This window comes from Apaloderma vittatum, unplaced genomic scaffold, assembly GCF_000703405.1.
Source record: "Apaloderma vittatum isolate BGI_N311 unplaced genomic scaffold, ASM70340v1 scaffold16596, whole genome shotgun sequence".
In the NCBI taxonomy this organism is placed as follows: Eukaryota; Metazoa; Chordata; class Aves; order Trogoniformes; family Trogonidae; genus Apaloderma; species Apaloderma vittatum.
The window spans coordinates 1-21,217 of NW_009720171.1; the positions used below are offsets into that span (position 1 = coordinate 1).

General features: G+C 39.9%; 1 protein-coding gene across 1 annotated transcript; it reads left to right on the forward strand.

The window, feature by feature from the left end:
* Positions 1 to 6,463: 6,463 nt before the first annotated feature.
* TLE4 (transducin-like enhancer of split 4) lies at positions 6,464 to 20,875 on the forward strand (the record flags this gene model as incomplete). The annotated part of the gene is made up of 12 exons (XM_009870928.1): positions 6,464 to 6,583; positions 7,148 to 7,201; positions 7,849 to 8,001; positions 9,260 to 9,392; positions 9,643 to 9,836; positions 10,027 to 10,103; positions 13,710 to 13,959; positions 15,043 to 15,290; positions 16,231 to 16,378; positions 16,947 to 17,097; positions 17,422 to 17,498; positions 19,159 to 20,875. Coding segments are annotated over 12 exons (1,713 nt in total), but the record flags the coding sequence as incomplete, so codon positions are not given.
* Between the last annotated feature and the right edge of the window lie 342 nt (positions 20,876 to 21,217).

Consider the following 21,217-nt stretch of genomic DNA (forward strand, 5'->3'; position numbering starts at 1 on the left):
GACTAGATGATCTTTTGAGGTCGTTTCCAACGCCGAACATTTTGTGATTCTGTGAAACGAGACAAAAAAAATTTGATCATGGTATGTCAGAGCGGGAGTTGGATTTCAGTTTGGGTAAGTAGAGGAAAGGGAAAGGTGAAAATATTAAAAAGACTGCCATGACCAGCAATATGTGTGGGAACGTTTGACCACCAGCCTCCCCTCCTTTGGTGAGCCGTGTCAGAAGAGCTATATGTCCTGACCATGTTGGCCTCATTGTGACCCACTGCATATACCTCAGGGGAAAAGCATGTCAAGGAAAACCCACTTGCCTAAGTAAGGATGGAAAAAGGGGGGTATCATGGTTCAAGCCAACCACTCAGGCCAACAACAAAGAACCACGTATCTCCTCCTCAGTCCTCCCCCCACCCTCATCTCCATAGAAATAAAACTCAACCAAAAAGGCTCAAGGATTGAGATTAAAGAAAAGGAGGGTAATAATCTACCACTTTAAATGACTTAGGGAGAGAACATAAATTTAATTTTTCACCACTATGCTTGGAATAGGATAATGAGAGTAATACATAAAGAAATACAACTTGATCTTAAAAACACTTCTTGCCCCCCACCCCCCTCCCCATCCTCCTGGCTAGCTCCTCCTCCCATTGGTGCAAGCAGGGACAGATGCTGGGGGTTCATTACTCTGGCCATTGCTCATGGTCCATGGCAGCTCCTACTTGAGAAAGAGGGCTCCTCACAGTCTCTCCTTCATGCCGCATGGTGTCCACCTCATAGGAGGCAATCCTCTTCCTCCCCAGGAGTCCACCGAGGCCAAAGATCAGGCACATCCTCTGCTGATGTGCAGTCTCTCTCCCCTCTCGCATGGGGCTCTGCATGTACCGCTGCATCCTGGATGTTCTCGCAGCCCTTGATCCCCTCAGCTGGCAGGCAATCATCTTCCTACCATCTCAGCCACCATCTCATGGGACTCCAGGGAGAGGTTCTGCTCTAGCATCCTACGCCTCTTTCTTTCACAGGCTTTGTTCCATTGCTTTCCTCTCACCTTCACCTCCTCCAGCAGAGGAACTCCCCAACACAAAAGACAAGACAGATCTGGACAAGACGAAAACAAAAGAGAGATAGAACAATGGGCTTTCCTCTTAAATACCTTGATGGCAGAGACGACGATTGGCCTGAGCCTGACCAGAGACAGGTCCAACTCCTACCTGGTAGTGGGGGAGACTCCTGAAGTTTTGCAAGTCACCCTCCCCATCTTTCATGCCCACTTCCCAAAACCCTGCCAAACTCAAATCCATTACAGGGGAGATGTTGGAAAATTAAAACAAAGAGCACAAAATATATGAGGCTAGAGTGGCTACTGAGGTATAGTAATAGCAATAATGGTAATGTGGAAATAGTAACAGTATTAACAGCAAAAAAAGCATAGTAGCAGTGTAGGTGTGAGTGACCTCAGGAGCACAACCACTGTGCAGTCACTCTGCACAGTGTCTTCAGAGCAGCCCACAGCGTTTCACATCATCTTCCTCAGTTTAATAAAAGTAATGTACCTGTGCCTATGGGTGCTTGTAAAGGAATGCCTTTTTTGTAGACAGATAGTTGTTGCCTTATGCTTACAGCCATGCAGAAGGTTTACTATGTGGGAGCTGTTATTAACAGTTTTTCTTCCTGGATGCATGGTCTCCGTAGGCTGTGCAGGACTGTTGCTTCCTCTTGTCTAGCAGTTTCTTAGGCTGTGCCCTGTTACCTCCCTAGTGGGATGTCTCCTACTTTGTACCACTCATCACCTCTCTGATGGAACCTCCCCCACTTTGTACCACTCGTTACTCACTGTAGTAGTCTCTGTTTCGTTGTGTGTCAGAAGTCACATACAATTCAAGTATATGATTTTATCTTAGAGAGCTCAGTGCTCTAAGCCCAAGCCTGGAGCAGTGCTTCAATTCAGGCTTTGGTACTGGTACGTCCATCTATAACATTGGCACCAGCCAACCAAGCAGCATTACTACCTAGTCATTTCCCTGTGATTGTATCCATTTTTATAGCTTCTTTTATACTTTCAACAGACTTTATAACAGCAATAATGTCTTTCAGATAATTATGCTGTAATTGACCTTAGCGTTGAGCATCCTTGGCTTTTACTGCAGTTTGCCTAATACTTCAAGATGGTCAATTATCTCATAATTCCCACTTTGTTGGAAATTATTGTTTTAATTATTACACTCGAAATACATCACTTTGGCATAGTAGTAAGGGTACGCTGGGGAATGGTCATATTCGTGAATGCTTTAAAGAGTTACCAGCTTTATCATGTGGGAGGGCTTTTCATCTTGTCATCTCTAGTCATTACTTTTAACACTGATTTTATTTAATTATCACTTAGTCTGCTCAGGCCAGGTCTTCATCTATAGGAACTAGCATATGGAAAGTTGGCACTTGCAGGATTTGAGAGCAGTTGGATGGCTGTGCAGTCTGATCATAATGATTTTTTTTTTGCCATGTTACAATGTGAGTCATCTCTGTTAATGTAAGTAACTTCCAGTGGAAATTGAGGGTAAAAAGTGATTTTTTTTTTCTTTTTCCTAGCGGTTTGGAGTATTAAGTAGACAGTGAGCACACTGATGTTTACCCTGTTACTGGGGAGAACTTTAAGGCTGCTTAAGAGGCTCATATGACCCTCTGTTATTATATTAATTTAATTTACACCTATGTGACACTGATACTCTACCAGGAGTAGCACCCTGCTAGTATTGGAGAGGAAACATGAATGGTCCTTGTGATGGGAGACATTTTCAGGTAGCGCTGTGCTTGGCATTGCACAAAAGAGAGACTGAAGCATCGCATGCCATGCTTTACAGCCCTAGCTCCAAAGACGCTGTGTCTCTGGCACTAGAAACGTGCTGTTCCACTTCCTAAGCAAATTATGTGAACAAGGCAATGTGCTCAGCCTTTCTATAAATGTGTATGTTCAGTTGTTTTTTGTCAGCATTTTGTGGGGTATTTAACATGAATAAAAATGTTCGACCTAAGCAGAATATGAAGAACTAGTACGTTTTGCTAGAACAGAAACTAAATATAACCTACTTTCACCAAAGAGTATTTTTTCCCATGTCTGATGTAATTATTATATGTGAATGAGCTCAGTGTGTCGGTTAGTGGGAAAATCCTACTCTCTAGTAGATTAACACATTTTATTGAAGAAAACAACAGTGTGAAAAGATTTTATTTCTCTATAAATTTTAATAGTTACTAAAATGATGACTTTGGCCCATTAAGTTACAGCCTGCCAAGTCATAATGCTGAATTACTTAATTGCTCTAAGTAGCTATCCTATTCCAGCTTCTTAAAGCAGCTGCTAGGGGAGTACTGATGTTTTAATCAGGGAGTGGGACAAGAGTCTGACAACTAAACACTGTGCTTCAATGGATATTTTCTTGCACAGTCTGCAAACAGGAGGACCTCTCTTGGAGTGTGTAGGCTTTCACACTCAGGAGCCAAGGCATGGTTGGGTACAGGATAATGTGTGGGAATCTAATGTCATTGGAAACCATGAGGACATCATTACATCCTGGTATTTCTCAGTGAAGCTGGATCCTTAGAAGCATTTATAGGCCAAAAAACTATTGCAGACAATATCAGGAACCTCAGTATGAATAATAATGTCCCTCACACACTGAAAATAGTACGTAATAGGAAGATCTAGACTGTGGCTCATTGGCTGTATACATGACGTATCTTTATTACTTAGTCTAAGAGATAAATTTAGATCTGTCAGTACCAGTATGAGAGATCCCATGAAATCAGAGATCTTTTATGTGGCAAGTGCATTACATATTAAAGGGGAAAGAAGCTAATACTGCAGGGATATTGATTGACTGACTCCTTGCAAGGAAAGGGGTAGGAAAGTTAAAAGTGAGAATATTTGTATTTTTTCTCTAACAATTGACTCTTGAGGCAAAATAATGTTAGTCTTAGTACAGTGGTGAAATTTCATTTTGGTAAATTAGTTCTGCCTGCTGTGAATAGGTGAGTTGTCACCATTTTCTGCTAGTGTCAGGTGAGATACTGCAGCAAGATCTTTTCGTATTGGTGTCGGGTCTGATCCATCTTTGAAGCAGTGTCACCATTAAGCAGTGTGCATTGCCCCAATGCCCAATGTGGTGCTCGTCCTTTATGTGCTAGCGATAATTAACTACTTTATCATTCTAGTAGGGAGCTTTAATTTATTACTTTATTAAGCACTGAGATCAAAGATTAAAATGGTATCTATAGCATATTGCTAAGTAGATTGCAAAAAATGAAACTGTATGGTTTCAAATTTATGAAAATAAATATTTCTGTGTAAATAAGTGCAGTGGTTTAATTCTTTAGACACCACTCTAATTTGTAGTTTACTGGTGATTATTTTTCTTCGTTTTAAAGCAAATTGCCTTCTGTAGGGTGAAGTTGAGAAATAATGAATCGAATTCACATTACAAGCTACTGCTTCCCAAACTGTAAATGAATATAAATGTAATAGGAACATACTATTAAAATATTTTGCAAAAGACTATGCATATCGTTGCAGTAAACAAATACATTTTTCAAGCTATCAGTTCATTTAGTGTTGCATTTCCACTTGGCCTTTAATTTAAGGACTTCTGTGCCTACTGCCACAACTGTCTCTAAATGCCTTAAGATGTGTTATCTCTTCAGAGCAAAAAAATATTTTTGTCTTAAGTGACACAACATAACAGTTGATTAATAATCTGCTTTAATGCTAAATCAGTGAGTGTATTTTAAGATGTATTGCTCAGGATGGGAAATCCTTGCTTTCCTATTTTATGTTGTTGGTAGGGAGAGAGAGAGGGAGGGAGGCAGGCCAATGGGAAAGGCTCAGGCTGCATTCAGTGCTAGCTTTGCGGTAGAATTCCACACAGTGTACTCAGAGGGTAATTAAAAATTGCTAATCAAAAAGATGGAAGATTCGTGCAAATTCTACCACTCATTAATGTGAGCTGCTGTTGGCATGAATTGGAAATTTTAGAGATGTGGAGAGGAGGACCCGAGTGTCCCAGCAGGGAGAAATGTTCTCTCACGTGACTTGGGCAACAACCACAGCTTGACTTCTGTGGTTAAGTGTTTTTTAGTCCTTACCAGAACTTTGTGGTGTAATAAGTTAAGGAAAAGAAGAAATTCGGTAATAGCGATGGAACAGAAGTTGCACAACGTAAATGCTAATTTCTTGGTTTGAGTTTCTAGTAGTAGCTATAAAATAAATGTAGGGAGGTGTGCACCGAAAAACCCAAAGCGAAATTGCTGCATTGTACAGTTTTGTGCACAACAGCAGCTGTCCATAGTGCATGGAGGAAGAACCCGCAAACTAGTGTTTTTGGATGAACAGGATATAAAATCCATCAGTAAGGACTTCTTTGGTTGTTGTTCTTCCCACCCTCTTATATAAGGAGGACAGAGAGATGGAAACAGTCAGCAGGGTTTCTATTGAGAATTACTTTCATCTTCATTCCTGTCAGCTCCAATTCTGCAAAATGCCTGAACACACGCTTACTTATGTACTTTCAACCATTGACTTCAGTGTGAGATAAAGTTTAGCGCATGCTTAAATGCTTTCTTGAACTAGGGCCAAAAACTGCTGCTCTTGCTAAAATCAATCCCAAAGGGAGCTTTGCATCTTTCATTACTTCCTTTCTTGTATACCAAGATACAGGCTCCACCAAGCTTTGGAAGTGTGGTAGGAGTTGATAAATGTTGCCTGCCTTGTTTAAAGGAGTAGAGCAGGACTCTTGGATGACAGCACATAAAGTATATATTATCTTCCTTCCTCTCTGGTCCTGTACGTGTGCTCTTTAATGATCATTACTAAGTGAGGGCTGCCGAATGGCAGGAGACTCGCTCAGCCACTGCCCTCTGTATTTGTCTGCTGCAGGCACAGCCTATAGTTGTAAAAGATGCCAAAAGAAGAGGAGTTTTGGTGTTTTCCTGTTTTTCCCTGCTTCGAGACTGTTCGGAAGCTTGCTGCTTTCTTCACTAGAAATTTTCATTGAAACATTTGCTGAAGTGTGACTTAGCTGGAGCCGCTTTGTTCTCTTGATTTACACAGGCAAACACACACACGTACAGCCCACTCTCCGCCCTCCTCTTCTTGGAATATTGATTTAACTCTGCAAACTTGTAGAGGAGACAAGCCAAATCCTGGCCGCTGTGCAGCATTAGCTCTAAATTCATCCCACTGACCCTGCAGGTAGCAACTATGACCCTTCAGCTGATCGCCTTTATCTGTCTCTTGCAATGCATTGTGCACTTTTAATACAAGACACTTACTGGGTGGTTATCACTGATTAAAACCCAAAGTACTGTCTGGGAGAACAACTCGAAATCATGTTCCAGGACTAAGTTGTATTGAGGCATAGTGAGAAATGAACCACTGTGAGCATCTGATGATGTTTTCTCATCTCTTTTCTGACTGCAGAGCTCTTCTGTATCTCCCTCGGCCAGTTTCAGAACAGCAGAAAAGCACAGAAATTCAACAGATTATTCTTCAGATAGTAAAAAACAGAAGACAGAAGAGAAGGAAATAGCAGCTCGTTATGTGAGTAAATTGTCTACATGATGCTTTCTCGAACATAAGTGTTCTTCTATAGTTTCATCTCATTCCTGCCACTTAACTAATTTGAAAATTGAGGGTCAAATTTTTGACAGATTCTTACTGCCTGCCTGTAACATCCGTGCTGGGTGGAAAATTTCGGTGTGTAGGATTGATAGTGTTTCTGACAATATGAATACAGAGAGCCTGGAAGATGTATGACAAGAGGACTGAGAATTAGTTGAGGCTGAGACTTGGCAGATCTGGCTGCTAGCTTGGCTCAAGATCTTAGTGCAGTGCAACTTTGGATGAGGGTTTTCATCTTGTGTTCTTGTTCACCAATATGATAACTGGGAAGAATGCTATACCTGTGACAACCTGTTAATCAGAAGCCCTATAGGTAACCTAAGTATTCTAAGTGTATTACTACATAAAGCATGGTAACAGTAAATGTTGTGTTGCATAGTTCTGAGCAGCCTTACGTTTCATTGTTTTAATTTTTTCTCACTACTTAAGAGGCATTGGCATACTAAATAAATGATTTTAACACATTCTGTTTTGTCAATGCAGGACAGTGATGGTGAAAAAAGCGATGACAACCTGGTAGTTGATGTTTCCAATGAGGTATGCATAATGATGGTTTTCTGCCTTACAGTGGTGGTGGTGGGAGTGTCTTCAGTGATTTCTGTGCATGTTGGGTATATGAATAAGATTACAGCCTTTGCCTTCATAAAAGAGCTTGCAATGCCTGAGGGAATCCAGTCAAGCTGGCTCTCTTTAGAATGCAAATCAGAGCTGTAACACTTATTTCTACAAAGGACCTTTTTGTTTCTTGTATGAACCAAAAGTCTGCTTGAAGTATTTAAAGCCAGCACAGCAGATACGATGCAGCTTCTAACGGTGTCTGTGTTTTCTTTCACTCTGGCTATGACTTCTCTTGTGAACTTTTATCAGGTCTGCCAAGTACAGCAAACTTTTTCAATCTGTCACCTGACAAATGAGATTTACTTGCTGGTTTCAATACCCATAGATTTTTAACATTATTTTTCATAGTTAATGGCATCAATTTTAGGAGTTTCTTTTTAAAAAAAAGAAAAAGTTGTCTTTCATTATCCATCTCAATTTTAGAATTTTATCAGCTAAATCAATTAAGAACTCAAGGAAGATGTCACTTTTTATGACAGATCCTCATTCCAAAGTGAGAATTGCTCAAGGCAAGCACTAGTGGCTAGTATGAAGTTTTTATACTAACCTACAATTATGACGTTTAGGATCCTTCGTCTCCACGGGGGAGCCCAGCACACTCTCCGCGGGAGAATGGCTTGGACAAGACTCGACTGCTGAAGAAAGACGCCCCGATTAGTCCAGCGTCTATTGCATCATCCAGCAGTACTCCTTCCTCCAAATCCAAAGAACTTAGCCTTGTAAGTGTTTCACATTGCCCCTGACACATGATTGTAGGCTGAAACATATGCTTACCAGATTTCTGTCTGAACACAATTTGAATTTCCACAGCTATCAGTAAAACACTATGAAGCATCGCTTTAAAATTTGTTTAATTTATTTCTTTGTGGGAATTCAATAAAATAGTAAAGAGAAAGTGCACAGTCTTTTTTGGGGATAGGAAGAGGTTATTTTCACTGATGGTGTGAGTAAATGATAGATGTGCTGTGCTGAGAGATGTTTCTCTCTTCCCCATATGAAAAACTGTCATTCTGAGAATAAATAAAAGTACACAGGGGTTCCTTGAGCTGTTTTTCTGTTCTGTGGTTTATAGCAAATTCAGTTCCCTGCTTGGATGTGATTTGGTTGTTAGCTTTGTTTGAATTACCAAGCCATGTACAACAACAATAATTTTTATTTTCTATCTAAAAAGTAATCCGTCATTTACAAGAACCTTCCTTGGCATGCATCACAAATCACAATGGGAGGCAAAAAAAAAAAGAAAAAAAAAGAGCTGCCTGTAAATCGAGGGTGTTCTTTCTTTTCCTGTTTGTGACCATAGTTAATCACATTCCTGCACTGCACAGTAACTTCTCTCTCAGTTCTTCATAGGTCAGGATATGTGATTATTTAAAGAAATAAAATAAAGAAGAGGAGTGCTTAAAGTAAATGTAATGCTCAGATGGATTGACAAGTTCAGGCCTGGGAGTCAGTCATTTGTCTGATGAACAAAGTTGTCACGAGAGCTGCACTGCACAGTTCCTGACTTTATACTCATCACTGTCTCCGTCCTGTGTTTCTGGGACCATGTTTGGACATGAGGTGTTGGTCAGTTGTGCGGTTTTTTTTCTGCTCTTCTTGTCCATCCAGCAGTGGCCTCTCACAGAAACTTGTAATGGGAGCAGGTCCACCATGAGCAGAGTGAGACTACCAACAGATTTCACATATGCTTTCAATGTAATTGTCAGACAGCAATGCTTTTTGGTCATTGACCTCCTTCTGAATCCTATGGATGCCTGTGATGAGCGTAACTGTGAAGGCAGTAGTTAATTCCCAGTGCTGTTCTATCCTTTTCAGAATCTCTGCAGCTTCTCTTCCTTGCCAGGGACTCCTGAAACCCAAACCCAAAAGCTAAATGTCACTAACCACATACATACTGATTGTCATCAGCTCTCTTTCCAAACACTAGCAAAAAAAAGTAAAATATCTAAAAAACTGTCTTTCTTTTTTGGTGATTAGAATGAGAAATCTACCACTCCTGTGTCTAAATCAAATACTCCGACTCCACGGACTGATGCCCCAACTCCAGGCAGCAACTCCACTCCCGGACTGAGGCCAGTGCCTGGCAAACCCCCAGGTGTGGACCCGCTAGGTTAGTGTCCCTGTGTTTCAGTGGTGTGAAACGGTGACTGTTTTTTGCTTACCAGGCTCCCTTTAAGTCTGCAGTCACAAGGCAGTATATTATAGTTGCTTAAACGGAATGCTGAACTGGTTCTTCAGCACTTTAGTACTTTTAGTATGTGTGTGTGTGTATATATATGTTTTACTGTTTGCCAAACTCATATTTCATCTGACGAGTCTGAGCTGGCTGTGTGACTTCCCTCGTTTTTATCTCTCAATAGCGTCAGGTTTAAGGACACCTATGGCAGTGCCATGTCCTTATCCTACTCCATTTGGAATTGTGCCACATGCTGGTATGAACGGGGAGCTGACCAGCCCTGGAGCTGCCTATGCCGGTCTACACAACATTTCCCCTCAAATGAGTGCAGCAGCTGCAGCAGCAGCAGCGGCAGCAGCTTATGGGAGATCTCCAGTGGTAAGTGTTTGCTGCTAGTGCATTTGGTGTTGAGAGCAGTTTATATTAAATGCAAGACCTGAGGGGTTAAACCTAGTTCATTTTCTTTGTAATTCGAGGAGTATGCTGTGGAGAATGTGAATTAAACAATCTTCCTTTGACTAACTCCATCTTTAATACACCTTTTTGTTTTGCTTGGGGAAAACTACAGGTTGGTTTTGATCCACATCATCACATGCGAGTCCCAGGCATCCCTCCCAATCTCACAGGCATCCCAGGAGGAAAACCGTGAGTATCAGACATTCAACTTTAAAAGTCAGTCATCTGTTCAAGTTGTGTTCCCTTGTTGGTTGGAGTTCCCTTTAGCTACTGAAGACTATTGTGTGAGTAGAAATAAATATAACTATTTGGCAGAGGCAGGAGAAATGCTTTAATCTTCAAGTTGCATTTGTAGATTTGTTTTGAAGACTAATAGCAGCTGACAAGATGATGTAGAGTAAAGGAGAGAGAAATAAATGGAAAAAGGAGCTGAACTTTGAGGTGTTACATGCTGAATCTGACTGGTTGGAAGTGCAAACTGGAACAGGATCTTGGTTTTCCATCTCTACTGTAGTCTGCCTCTCAGTTTAAAAAAAAATTATTTCTTTGCTCACAACAGCCTTGCAATTACTTGCAGACTTACCAGCTGTTATAAACAGCAGTGTGCAAAGAAAGGAACACTGAAATGCTTTCTTTGGTTGAAAATACTGGAAAGAATTATTGTATGATAAATTCCTCCTTGATGGAACTGACTGCAAAAGGTGACCTACTCTACCAAGCTTTGCTTCTTGTGAGCCTCGTAAAAAGAATTACACAGCTAGGAAGAACTCTTTCCTCACATCCCTCTTGAATTAGAGAGGGGAAAAAATGAAACAGTGAGCAAACCATATTGATCCAGATTTTATGTAAGGGTTCTTCAGTTCCACTTCTTGTGACACTTGTGGAAAACTGTGACCAGCTAATATGGGAGAGTTTGAAGGGCAGGGGATGTTTGTGCCATTCCTCCTCTGACTCCCATATGTATGAATGTGTTTGCGGAGGCATGATTGGGAGGTGGTCACACACTCGCATGCCTGTGAATAAATGCTTATACTTACCTGCCAGTGGGCTTAACAGACGCACAAGATTAATAACATATGGTGATAAGCAACCAGTCCAAGTTCCTGTAAGTCCTTTTGTACACATGTCGCGTGAATCGTAAACCATGTCCAGCTCTCTCAGACATCACACACTAGTTAACACCTCAGACTGAGTTTTCTCCTAGTTCCACTGCTCTGTTAGGGGGATGCATAAGGCAAGTATGGAAATTGGTGTGTGGCAGCTTCCGTTAAATGTTGTACTTGCATTAAACGTTGTACTTGAATTAAACATGGTGTGGGGCACAGACCTTCATCTTGTTCATGCAGCAGGCACTTAGAAATGTCTTAGTGTAACTTTCAATTGTTCACAGGGTTCCAGTTCATTCTTGGTGGAGTTGGTCACCTGTAGGGTAGAGTGACTGTCTCTACCTGTCTTTGCTTTCTGTGGTCAGAGAAATGACTATACCAGGGGTGTGGAGGCCTCCCTGCTTATGTCTCACTTGTGTTAGGAATGGCAGGAAGGAAACGTGAGGCAAAGGTTTTTGAATGGTGTTGATATGTTTGTGACCATTTTAAATATTTAAATGTAATTGTCATTTGTCTACCATAGGCTCTGACATCTTTGAAATCTGTGGTTGTTTTAGTCTGATTGTGTTTATTTTTTCTTCATCTTAAGACAAGTACTTTTCACAGCTATCACTGCTCTCTCATTTACTCCACCTTTTCCCTTAGAGCAGAAGTTGTGTAAATTCTCTGCACTGTTGAGTGTCTTTTAAAATGGAGTGGGCAGCATGTGGCTCATCAGGAATCTGGCCCTTAGTGCTTCTCTTTTCACTTTGGAGATACATCAAAATGCTGAGGATTGTGCAGTATTTAAACAGAAAAAGTAACTAATATAAAAGGAAGAAAAAAGTGCTCACCAGGTTTTGCTAAGTGTCAGATATTTGTAAGATATTTAGAGTACTTCAAATAAGCAACATGCAGTGCTAGTTCTCAGAACAAACAAAAACGAGCACTCAATCACCACAAAAACAAATCAAGCAACAAAGCAACAGTTTAATCACATGTGCTGGTAAGGAGTAATGAACAGAGTGAGAATAATAGTCACAGATCACTTCACATCTAAGCCTTATTTCTGTAATTGTTAAATGTGTTCTCTGTGTACTTTATAAGCATGCTGAAATGGATGATAAAAGTGTCATACACTCAGTGCTCAACATGGCTCTGCAGAGAGTGACTGCATACAGAAATCAGAAAAGATGATAATGAAGTTCCGCTTGTTTTGTTAGAGATTTCATGTAACCATCAGCTGCTTTTCTCAGTACCTTACTGCAGCAAACAGGAATTAGGAAGATAATGAGGAAGATACTTCACATTTCTGCAGTGATAATCGAACCCTAATTCTACTCATATAGGCAGTTTGCTGCATCTGACAACCACAGAGATCTGTCCTACCCTTTCCTGAATGTGTTTAATGTCAAAAAATGGAGAATGGTGATATGTTCTGTCACACAGACCTGCCAGAACAAGACACAGAGCAAAGAATGAGAAGAGTATGTAAAGCTCTGGGAATAGGGCAGAAAGGTGAAAATGAAGTTGCATTTTGTCCCACTAAAAACTATTGTTCTATTGTTAATGCACCATGAATCTTGAATAACAAATTCGGTAGCTGAATTCTGAAGACTGCCTTCTTCAGTGGCTTGGAAGCAACAGTTAAGTGATCTTCCTAAGTAAATAATGAAATTACTTTTTTTTTCCTGAGCTCTTCTCAACCTACCATTGTGACAATGGGATTTTTCATCAGTACTATGATGATTTTTTAGGTCTAAGGAGATGAAAACCTTCGTTTAAGCATACCTATGTGTAGGTGAACCCTCTTATAAAGTCTATTCTGTTGTAATAGATGTGACGTGCCAGGTAGCATCTCAGAACAAGACAATTTCACAACTTATCTGTTCTCCACGGAAAATATTTTGAGATGAAACTGTTGATAGGTTATTCACAGGTGGCATAACTGGCAGTCACACAACACATTTTTTATCAGTGAGAGCCGTGATTCTGGCAAGAGAAATTGGGATTTGCAGTTGTTGTGTCAGGTCCACACCAGAAAAAAAAAAAGCCCACAAGAAGGAAAAAATTTCCAGTGCATTCTTGCTCATCTGTCATGTCAGATGTCAGCAACTGTGCCTTGAGGACTTAACTCCTTAAGGGTGCAGTGAAACCTCCACCGTCAGGTACAGCGCTGGGCAGTTTTTCTCAAGGGGTGTGGGACCCACGATGCATTCAAGGAAGCTTGGCAGCCATCCAGCTGAAATTTGCACGTTAGAGTCAGTAAGGGAGCAATCAAATGTCCACTGGCACTCAGCTACCCACCATGCTCTGCAGCAGACAGCCAACTATTTCTGTCTTCCAGGGTTCCATGGCCCGACCTTCCTTCCTTTCTTTGCTTCAGTGGTATCCCCATATGCCAAGTATAAGAGTGACATAATGTATCCTTGCTCATGCCAAAAATCGTTATTGCATGAGTTGTAAAAGCTCATTTGAATGGTAGATGGTGCTTGACTTTCCATGTTAAAGGAGTTCCTTAAGTTTATGCTTTGAGGGCCATGGTTTAGATAAATAAATTATTTCTTCTTCACACAGTTAAAAAGATTACAAGAGGAGCTGAGTGAACAATATGAATGCCCACAGTGGAAACATGCCTTTAATTCTATTTTCTTAAACAGTCTTGAAGAAAAAATTCTTAAATCATGTCCTATCTTTTTTTTCTCCTCAGAGCATACTCATTTCATGTAAGTGCAGATGGTCAGATGCAGCCGGTTCCTTTCCCTCCTGATGCCCTCATCGGTCCAGGAATCCCTCGCCATGCCCGTCAGATCAACACTCTGAACCATGGGGAGGTTGTGTGTGCAGTTACCATCAGCAACCCCACGAGACACGTGTACACGGGTGGGAAGGGGTGCGTCAAAGTCTGGGACATCAGCCACCCTGGCAACAAGAGCCCTGTCTCTCAGCTGGACTGCCTGGTAGGTGCACACCGGCGCACGGCAGTGGAGGAAGATATCAGGGTGTGTTAAGATTGAAATGATACTGTTAAGGTACAAAAAACACTGGCTATTTGAGTGCTGTCATTGATGTCAAAGCTTGATATTTCATTCGTCATTGTGTTGTTTCTTTTAGAACTGAGTTTGAAGTATGTTCCTTGTAGCACTTGTGTATTTTTGCCCCCAATGAGTCGAAACATCTTTAATATCATGAAATCGTTTTGGTAGGGGAAAAGATCAAAGAAAGCACAGCAAATATTGTTTATAAACTTTGACATCTGTTGGCAATCTTAAAGCTTGATGTCCTATCGTGCTAAAAATTGCTGTCTTGCAGCTGTATTCTCCAAGAATATTTGAAGATTGTGTCACGTATTTTGTGTCTGTGTATGTGTGTGAATGCATTGCCCTGTCTTAATGTGACAATTAAAAATATCCCTGAGTGATATTCACAAATTATTTGAATGTGCTAACACGATGAGCCATTGTTAGCAGCTTTTCTAGTGTCATTTACTAGGTCTGTGTAAGATGTTGCTTCTTGTTACAGAGGCAGTAAAATGAGGACTGTGTGGTACATGTAGACATATAATGAATTGCTACACAAGTAGCTACGCAAATGAAGAAAATTGCCCAAATATTTTCCTCTGACATCTCCTAAATGGTGGCAGCAAGTCTCACTGAAGCAGAGAGGGGGGAGCGTGCAGGGAATTTGGTACTCCCCCATGCCGAGAGGTTAATGTGCTGAAATAAACAGAGTATGAAAATGTTACTTTCTACACAAGCTGTTGAATACAGCTATCTTGAATTGTTTTCAGCTGGGTTCAGGTCTTTACGTTTTGATGCTAATTAAGATTAAATATCTCTCACTACTGAATTTTGTAGATCAAGTTCAAGTACTTCCCTAATGTCATGTAATTTTCTGGCATTAATACACTTTATCATTGTCATAAGTATAAATGGCTCATTAAAACCAGGAGGGAATACAATACTTTTATGGATTTCTGCTCTCATGTTAATGCTGTTTTCCTTTCCTCATGAGTAATCTCTTGATGGCTTCTGTCTCCACAGAACCGAGATAACTACATCCGTTCCTGCAGATTGCTCCCTGACGGCCGCACCCTGATTGTTGGTGGGGAAGCCAGCACGTTATCCATTTGGGACCTGGCAGCTCCAACTCCTCGCATCAAAGCAGAGCTGACATCTTCTGCTCCGGCTTGCTATGCCCTAGCTATCAGCCCTGATTCCAAGGTCTGCTTCTCTTGCTGTAGTGATGGGAACATTGCAGTGTGGGATCTACATAACCAGACTTTAGTAAGGTAGGTCAACAAAAACTGGATCATCAAGTTGTGAAGAATTAATTAGACACGGCCTTATGAGCTTTTCTGCGTGTGTTTGCCTTGGTGTGCGCGTAGCTGCTTCTGGTATTTCATTGCTGGGCCATAGCCATAGTAATACCTTGACAAAAGTCTAGATAATTGTTTATGGGATTTGAGAGTTTCATAATTCCAGGCCTGTTGAGCAGCCCATGATTACAGTTTCCTAAGATCAGCTAGTATTGACATTACTGTAGATTCTTTGAACAGATGGTTTTCTTTGTTTCCTTGCAATACACTGTGCTCACACTCTGTTCTCTTTTATCAGTTCTCTAGCAAATTTCTCTTGGGTAAAGATGTGTGTAAGTTACTTCATTGAAAACTTAGCATCTTAGGAGTATGGGTTGCTGCTTGACACTAATGTACAGTAAGCTAGGAGGCAGTCATGCAGAGCTTCTCTGTACACTGCTCTTTGATTATGTTGTTATATGTAGTCTGTCAGTATTACATGTAAAGGCAGGCTTTTACACCCTGATGTTCCCTTTTAGACTGCTCTTTTTTCTTTTTTTTTCTGGCTTTGTTGGTGACCTGCAGGTTCTTCTTAAACTAGAGTGAATTTTGACAATCATACTGCATTGCTTTGCAGAGGGCATGTTGTTTTCAGTTGAATAGTGGATATCGTACAGTTGGCAGCAAAGACCCTCAGAGTATCTGACTTGTAAAGTGTGCTTTTTGAAATTAGCGCTCGGATGTGTGGCCTGGCTGCTTCATCAGTTCATCACAAAACACATATGGCCCTCCCAGAGCTTATATTCATCTAGAGTGCTATAAGAACCTACACTACCATGATCTTCAATGGCTACGAGTCAGGGTCTGAAAGGAAAAGGTGATATTTTGTTGTCTCTTTGCAGTATGAGAATGTGCATATCTTCAATATTTTCAGGCAATTTCAGGGCCACACGGATGGAGCGAGCTGTATTGACATTTCTAATGATGGCACCAAACTATGGACAGGAGGCTTGGACAATACTGTCAGATCCTGGGATCTAAGAGAAGGGAGACAGCTACAGCAACATGACTTCACATCACAGGTTCAGTCTCAGAAGCTTTGGCATGTTAAGAAAAATCTGTCATGGTTTTCTAAAATGCTTTTGTAACATGCTTTTGGATTTTGCATTTGGGTTTTGTGGGTTTTTTTCAAGCAGAAAAAGCAGGCTCAAAGAGAACTCCAAATAATTATTCACTTAGTCTAACAACTTTTTTTTTTTTTTTAATGATATGGCAGTTAAACACCTTTCTGGATTATGACCATTTGACAGATTAATATTCTCCCATGAGAGTAGTGGAGAATCCTTTATGTAAAAGAATTACTAGATTAAAATGTTCCTATGTGCAATCTGTTCTTGTTTCTGTAGATTTTTGTTCAAAAATATTTTACAAAATAGGACATTAACTTTTATAGCTTTATTCAGTGCTGTATTATTGCAGTTTTAATTGAGTTTTGTTTATATTAACTGATTTATCTTTATTACGGTGTTTTAAAAACTATAGCAGGCCAAAATGTGTTTTTTCATAGTGTTAACAGTGTAACAAGAATTGGTTTTGAATATCTCAAGCTCATTGCTCTACTAATTGAAGCATGTGCTGTGCTAATTCCAGATCTTCTCACTGGGCTATTGTCCAACTGGTGAGTGGTTGGCAGTAGGAATGGAGAACAGTAACGTCGAGGTGCTGCATGTTACCAAGCCGGACAAGTATCAGCTGCATCTTCATGAGAGCTGTGTATTGTCACTCAAGTTTGCTCACTGTGGTGAGTAAATCTTTCTATGCCAGTGTTTTCCCTCCTGAGAAATTCGGTCAGGGTTACCTTTAAATGAAAACAGAGGTGTAGTTTAAAAATTAGGTGTTAAATTTAAGTATTAAAATTATTTCAAAAATTCTGTATGACTGCTTTTTTTGTGTGAACTGCTTATGTTGTGATCAAGTGTTGTAGTGCAACCAGATGAAAATGTGACTGTTTTTGGATATGTTTTCCCTTAATGTGTGAATGCATTGCTTTGGTGATTAATCTGTTTCTTGGGGTGCATTCCTTGAAAAAAAAGTGCAACAATAACATTTAAACAATCTGTTGCAGGCAAATGGTTTGTAAGCACTGGAAAAGATAATCTTCTTAATGCCTGGAGAACACCTTATGGAGCCAGTATATTCCAGGTAATAATCTCCTAAAAGCTATTTTCCACATACATTACAGTGCAATAGACCTGCGCCTCTCGAGGTCTGTTATTAGCTTAAAGAGTTTTTAAATGAAAATTCTTGACTAATTACTATGTTCCTTTAAGTCTTCGTCTGTAATTAAAGAGAGATATGCTTTTGTTCTTTCTAACATTTAAGTAATTTAGCTCTTACAGTGAAGTAGCCCTTTAATCCAAAATTGCTTTTAATACCTTCTTTCTCACCTTCTTGTGCATGTTGCTGTAATACAGTACCCAAGTCCTACCATTAGATGAGCATCCACTGAAGGTTCAAAATATAGTTTGAACGGTGAAAGTCATAAGTGACATGTGTGTATTTTGCTTAGATGAGATGTATAAAGTCAGTGGATTGGACAAGCAGACTCCTGAGCTGGACTGTAAACCTTGTGGAGAAACCTTGTGGAGTAACTGGAAGTTGTAACCTTTCCTGGTCTTTAATCCGTCTGTGCCCGATTTTAATGGTACTTCAGTGCCATTAAAGCGGGATTTTCGGCATATTCTCCTCCTTCACCTACAGGTGCCTGTAGGCTGGGAATTTTTTTAATTAAGTTAACTCGTGATCCAGTTTAAGTGGTCAGGTCTCACCTGCACTGATACCTGTCACGTCTCTGCTTTTGGGGACACCACAGTATGCCTTGACATGAGACAGCTGAGGCCTGAGTTTTCCTAGTGAAGGCTATTCAGCTCTGGAACCACCTCCCACGGAGAGCCCAAATCATCTTGACAAGAACACATCTCCCTTAAAAGTGGTGTTAAAACCCCAGTGGAGCTTTCTTAATGACGGGTAGAGAAAGAAGCTTCCTGTGCAGTGCAGCAGGTTTCATGGCAAAAATCTTAGCGTGACTGAGAAGTGTTTAGTTCTTGCAGTGACAAACAGAAAAGAATGTGGACATACGTTGTGTAAAGAAAACATGTACTAAACCAGCAAGTAAAATGTGGCAGTATGCATACATCGCTACTGAAAAGACAGAAAAACTGAGAGCAACAGAGCTACTGCGTCCTGGTGCATTCCATCTCGCATGCACCTGCTGTATACTGTTGTGCATCCTATTCCACCACAGTATCGTTTCATATTTGCACCTCCCTGGTAACGTGAAATCCTTTGTGCGAGGCTTTTGTCTTCTGTGTTGGGGAAATAGTGAGATGGTTACAGGTACTTCTGCAGAGTCTCCGTTTCATAGCTGTGGGTGGGTAGGGCTTTGTAGTGCTTCTCCATATGGATTTCTGGTTTACAACAAAAAAGGAAGGAAGAAGAGGAGATGGCTTTTCATTCATTTTTATGCAAAAGCTCACATATAAAATATTGATAAAGGCTCATTGCTTGTAAAGTGTATAAAATGCACTCCTTTTTGTTTGATTGATAGATTATCTCTAAGTCCATGGCATTCACATCCCTTTCTACTGCTATCTCTTATTGCCACAGAACTTTAGGAAGAATTTGGAGAAGCAGTCTTGTAACAAAAGCTGCCACTTACGGTTCTGATGTTTAAATGAGCTTTCGGTGTATTCTCTCTATATACTCTTCAAATTAATCTCCAAGCCCTTCTGGATTGAAGGATTGGAAAGACATAATTTTCTCTCCTTTTTTTGTGTGTTTTGTTTTCTCTTCTTTCTTGTAGTCCAAAGAATCCTCATCTGTGCTTAGCTGTGATATCTCCGTGGATGACAAATACATTGTCACTGGCTCTGGGGACAAGAAAGCTACAGTCTATGAAGTTATTTATTAGAGACAAATCTGATTGCAGACAGAACTCCTTCTCCTAGCACTTTGCTGTATATTCCTTTTTTTTTTTCCTTTCCAAACTGAGATCTCAAATGCTCATCACATTTGTGGAATTTATTTTTACCTTCTTAACTTGCTGTTGATTTGTGAATGCTCATTAAGAACTTGTGATACCAAATTGTCAGATACCTACTTGGAAGAAGATGGAACAAACATACTTAACAGTGAGCTTGTCTCTTTAATTATGTATTATATCTGTAATGTATTTATTTTGTTTAAAGAAGGCTTTCTAACAATGAACTGACTAAATAAAGCTGTCTGGCCCGGCTTTAGTTTGAACGGTGCATTGTATACTTTGTGTTTTTGCAGGTGAATAAATTGGGGATCTTGGAGAAGGATGTTCAGGAGATAGTTAAAATTACACTAAATAGACTTGTAGTTTCTATTTAAAAAATAAACTTTGTTATATTTTTTAGTCCTGTTCTTGGATGAGACCTCTAAATGTTATTACAGTATAATTATTTGGTGGGAAGATGCTGTATATTTTAGACAGTCTTGGAAACTTAGGAAATTGCAAACTGTAGCCAGTAATCTACATGCCTGTGATGAATGGCAAATTCAGTTCACATCTAAATTAAATTCACTTTAAGTAAGAATGTGCTAATTTATATATTTGCAATGTTAATATAGCATCTTGTGTACAGATTTGTTCTCAATGCTTTTCTGTTGATAAACATAAAGCATTTTGGTGTTAAGCTAGGTTTTTTAATATAAACACCTCTCTTTGTTATATTGTAGAGAGTACAATAAGTTGCCTCAAAGAATCACCTTTGTTACTTCTGGAAACTTTTGCAATGTTTCCTTGAAAATGGGGATATGTGTCTTTGGGCAATTTTTCAATTACAAGAGATTATGAAAAATATTTGATATGTTCTTTGGAAACTGCACTGAAATAAGAATGGATGCCTACCAATATAAAAACTACAAAAGCAATGACCTCCAAGGTAGGATTTACAAGAGTACTCATTCCAACATACAAAAAGGAATGGATTCTCATCGGGATAAGGACTTGCTTCGTTCGCCAGCAGTTCAATCCAAGTCTTGATTGGATGTCCCTAAAACGGACGCAGACTGAGCCATTGTGCCAGAGACAACGTGTTATCTTTTTATGTTGTTGTTGTTGCTGTTAAACTATGATCTGTGACTTTTTTTTTTGAATGCTTTAAAAAAAAATCTTTAAGTCTGTGGATCTGCTGATGTACAGTGCCTTTGCTGCTATGGATCAAAATCAAAAGACCCGTGTAGATAAATCTTATTGTATAAGTAGAAGATTACTTAATTTCATACTAGAAATGGATTGATGCTGCAAGTTAAAATGGACTGTTCATTGAAGTTCCAAATGTGGTAGCAAAAAATGGTGTCTTAAGTGCTTAGTGTTTGATGTCATTAACAGTTTCGTAATACTCTACATTGTAGAAAGATTTTGATACTAAACTGTGTCATTGTACATAGTTCTAATGCATTGTATTGACCACCAGTACTTCTATAATGGTAGATTATTGTTTGTGCATTCAGACTTTTAAGCATTAAACATAAGTAACTTCTAAGATGCATTTTTCTATCTTTTTCTTCCCCTTCCCTCATTCTTTCTGTGTGTGATAATCTCAGTCATGTGTGCAGAATGCTGTCCGTGAGGACAACAGGCATTCAGTCACAGAGCAAGCCACTACAAATACTTTTCAGTTTTGTCACTGAGAGCGTGAAGTTTCACAAAATTTTTATGAGCTAGCAAAATCAATGAATTTATGGTTTCTCAGGTTACCTTACTACAGTGATCCTGAACTGTTAGAGGCATCAGCCACAAGACTTTGTCCATGTCGTCTCAGAGTTTGCCACTTCCAGGTTCATGTAGTTTCCCATCTAATACAAAGCTTTACTCTATCCCATATCTTGGA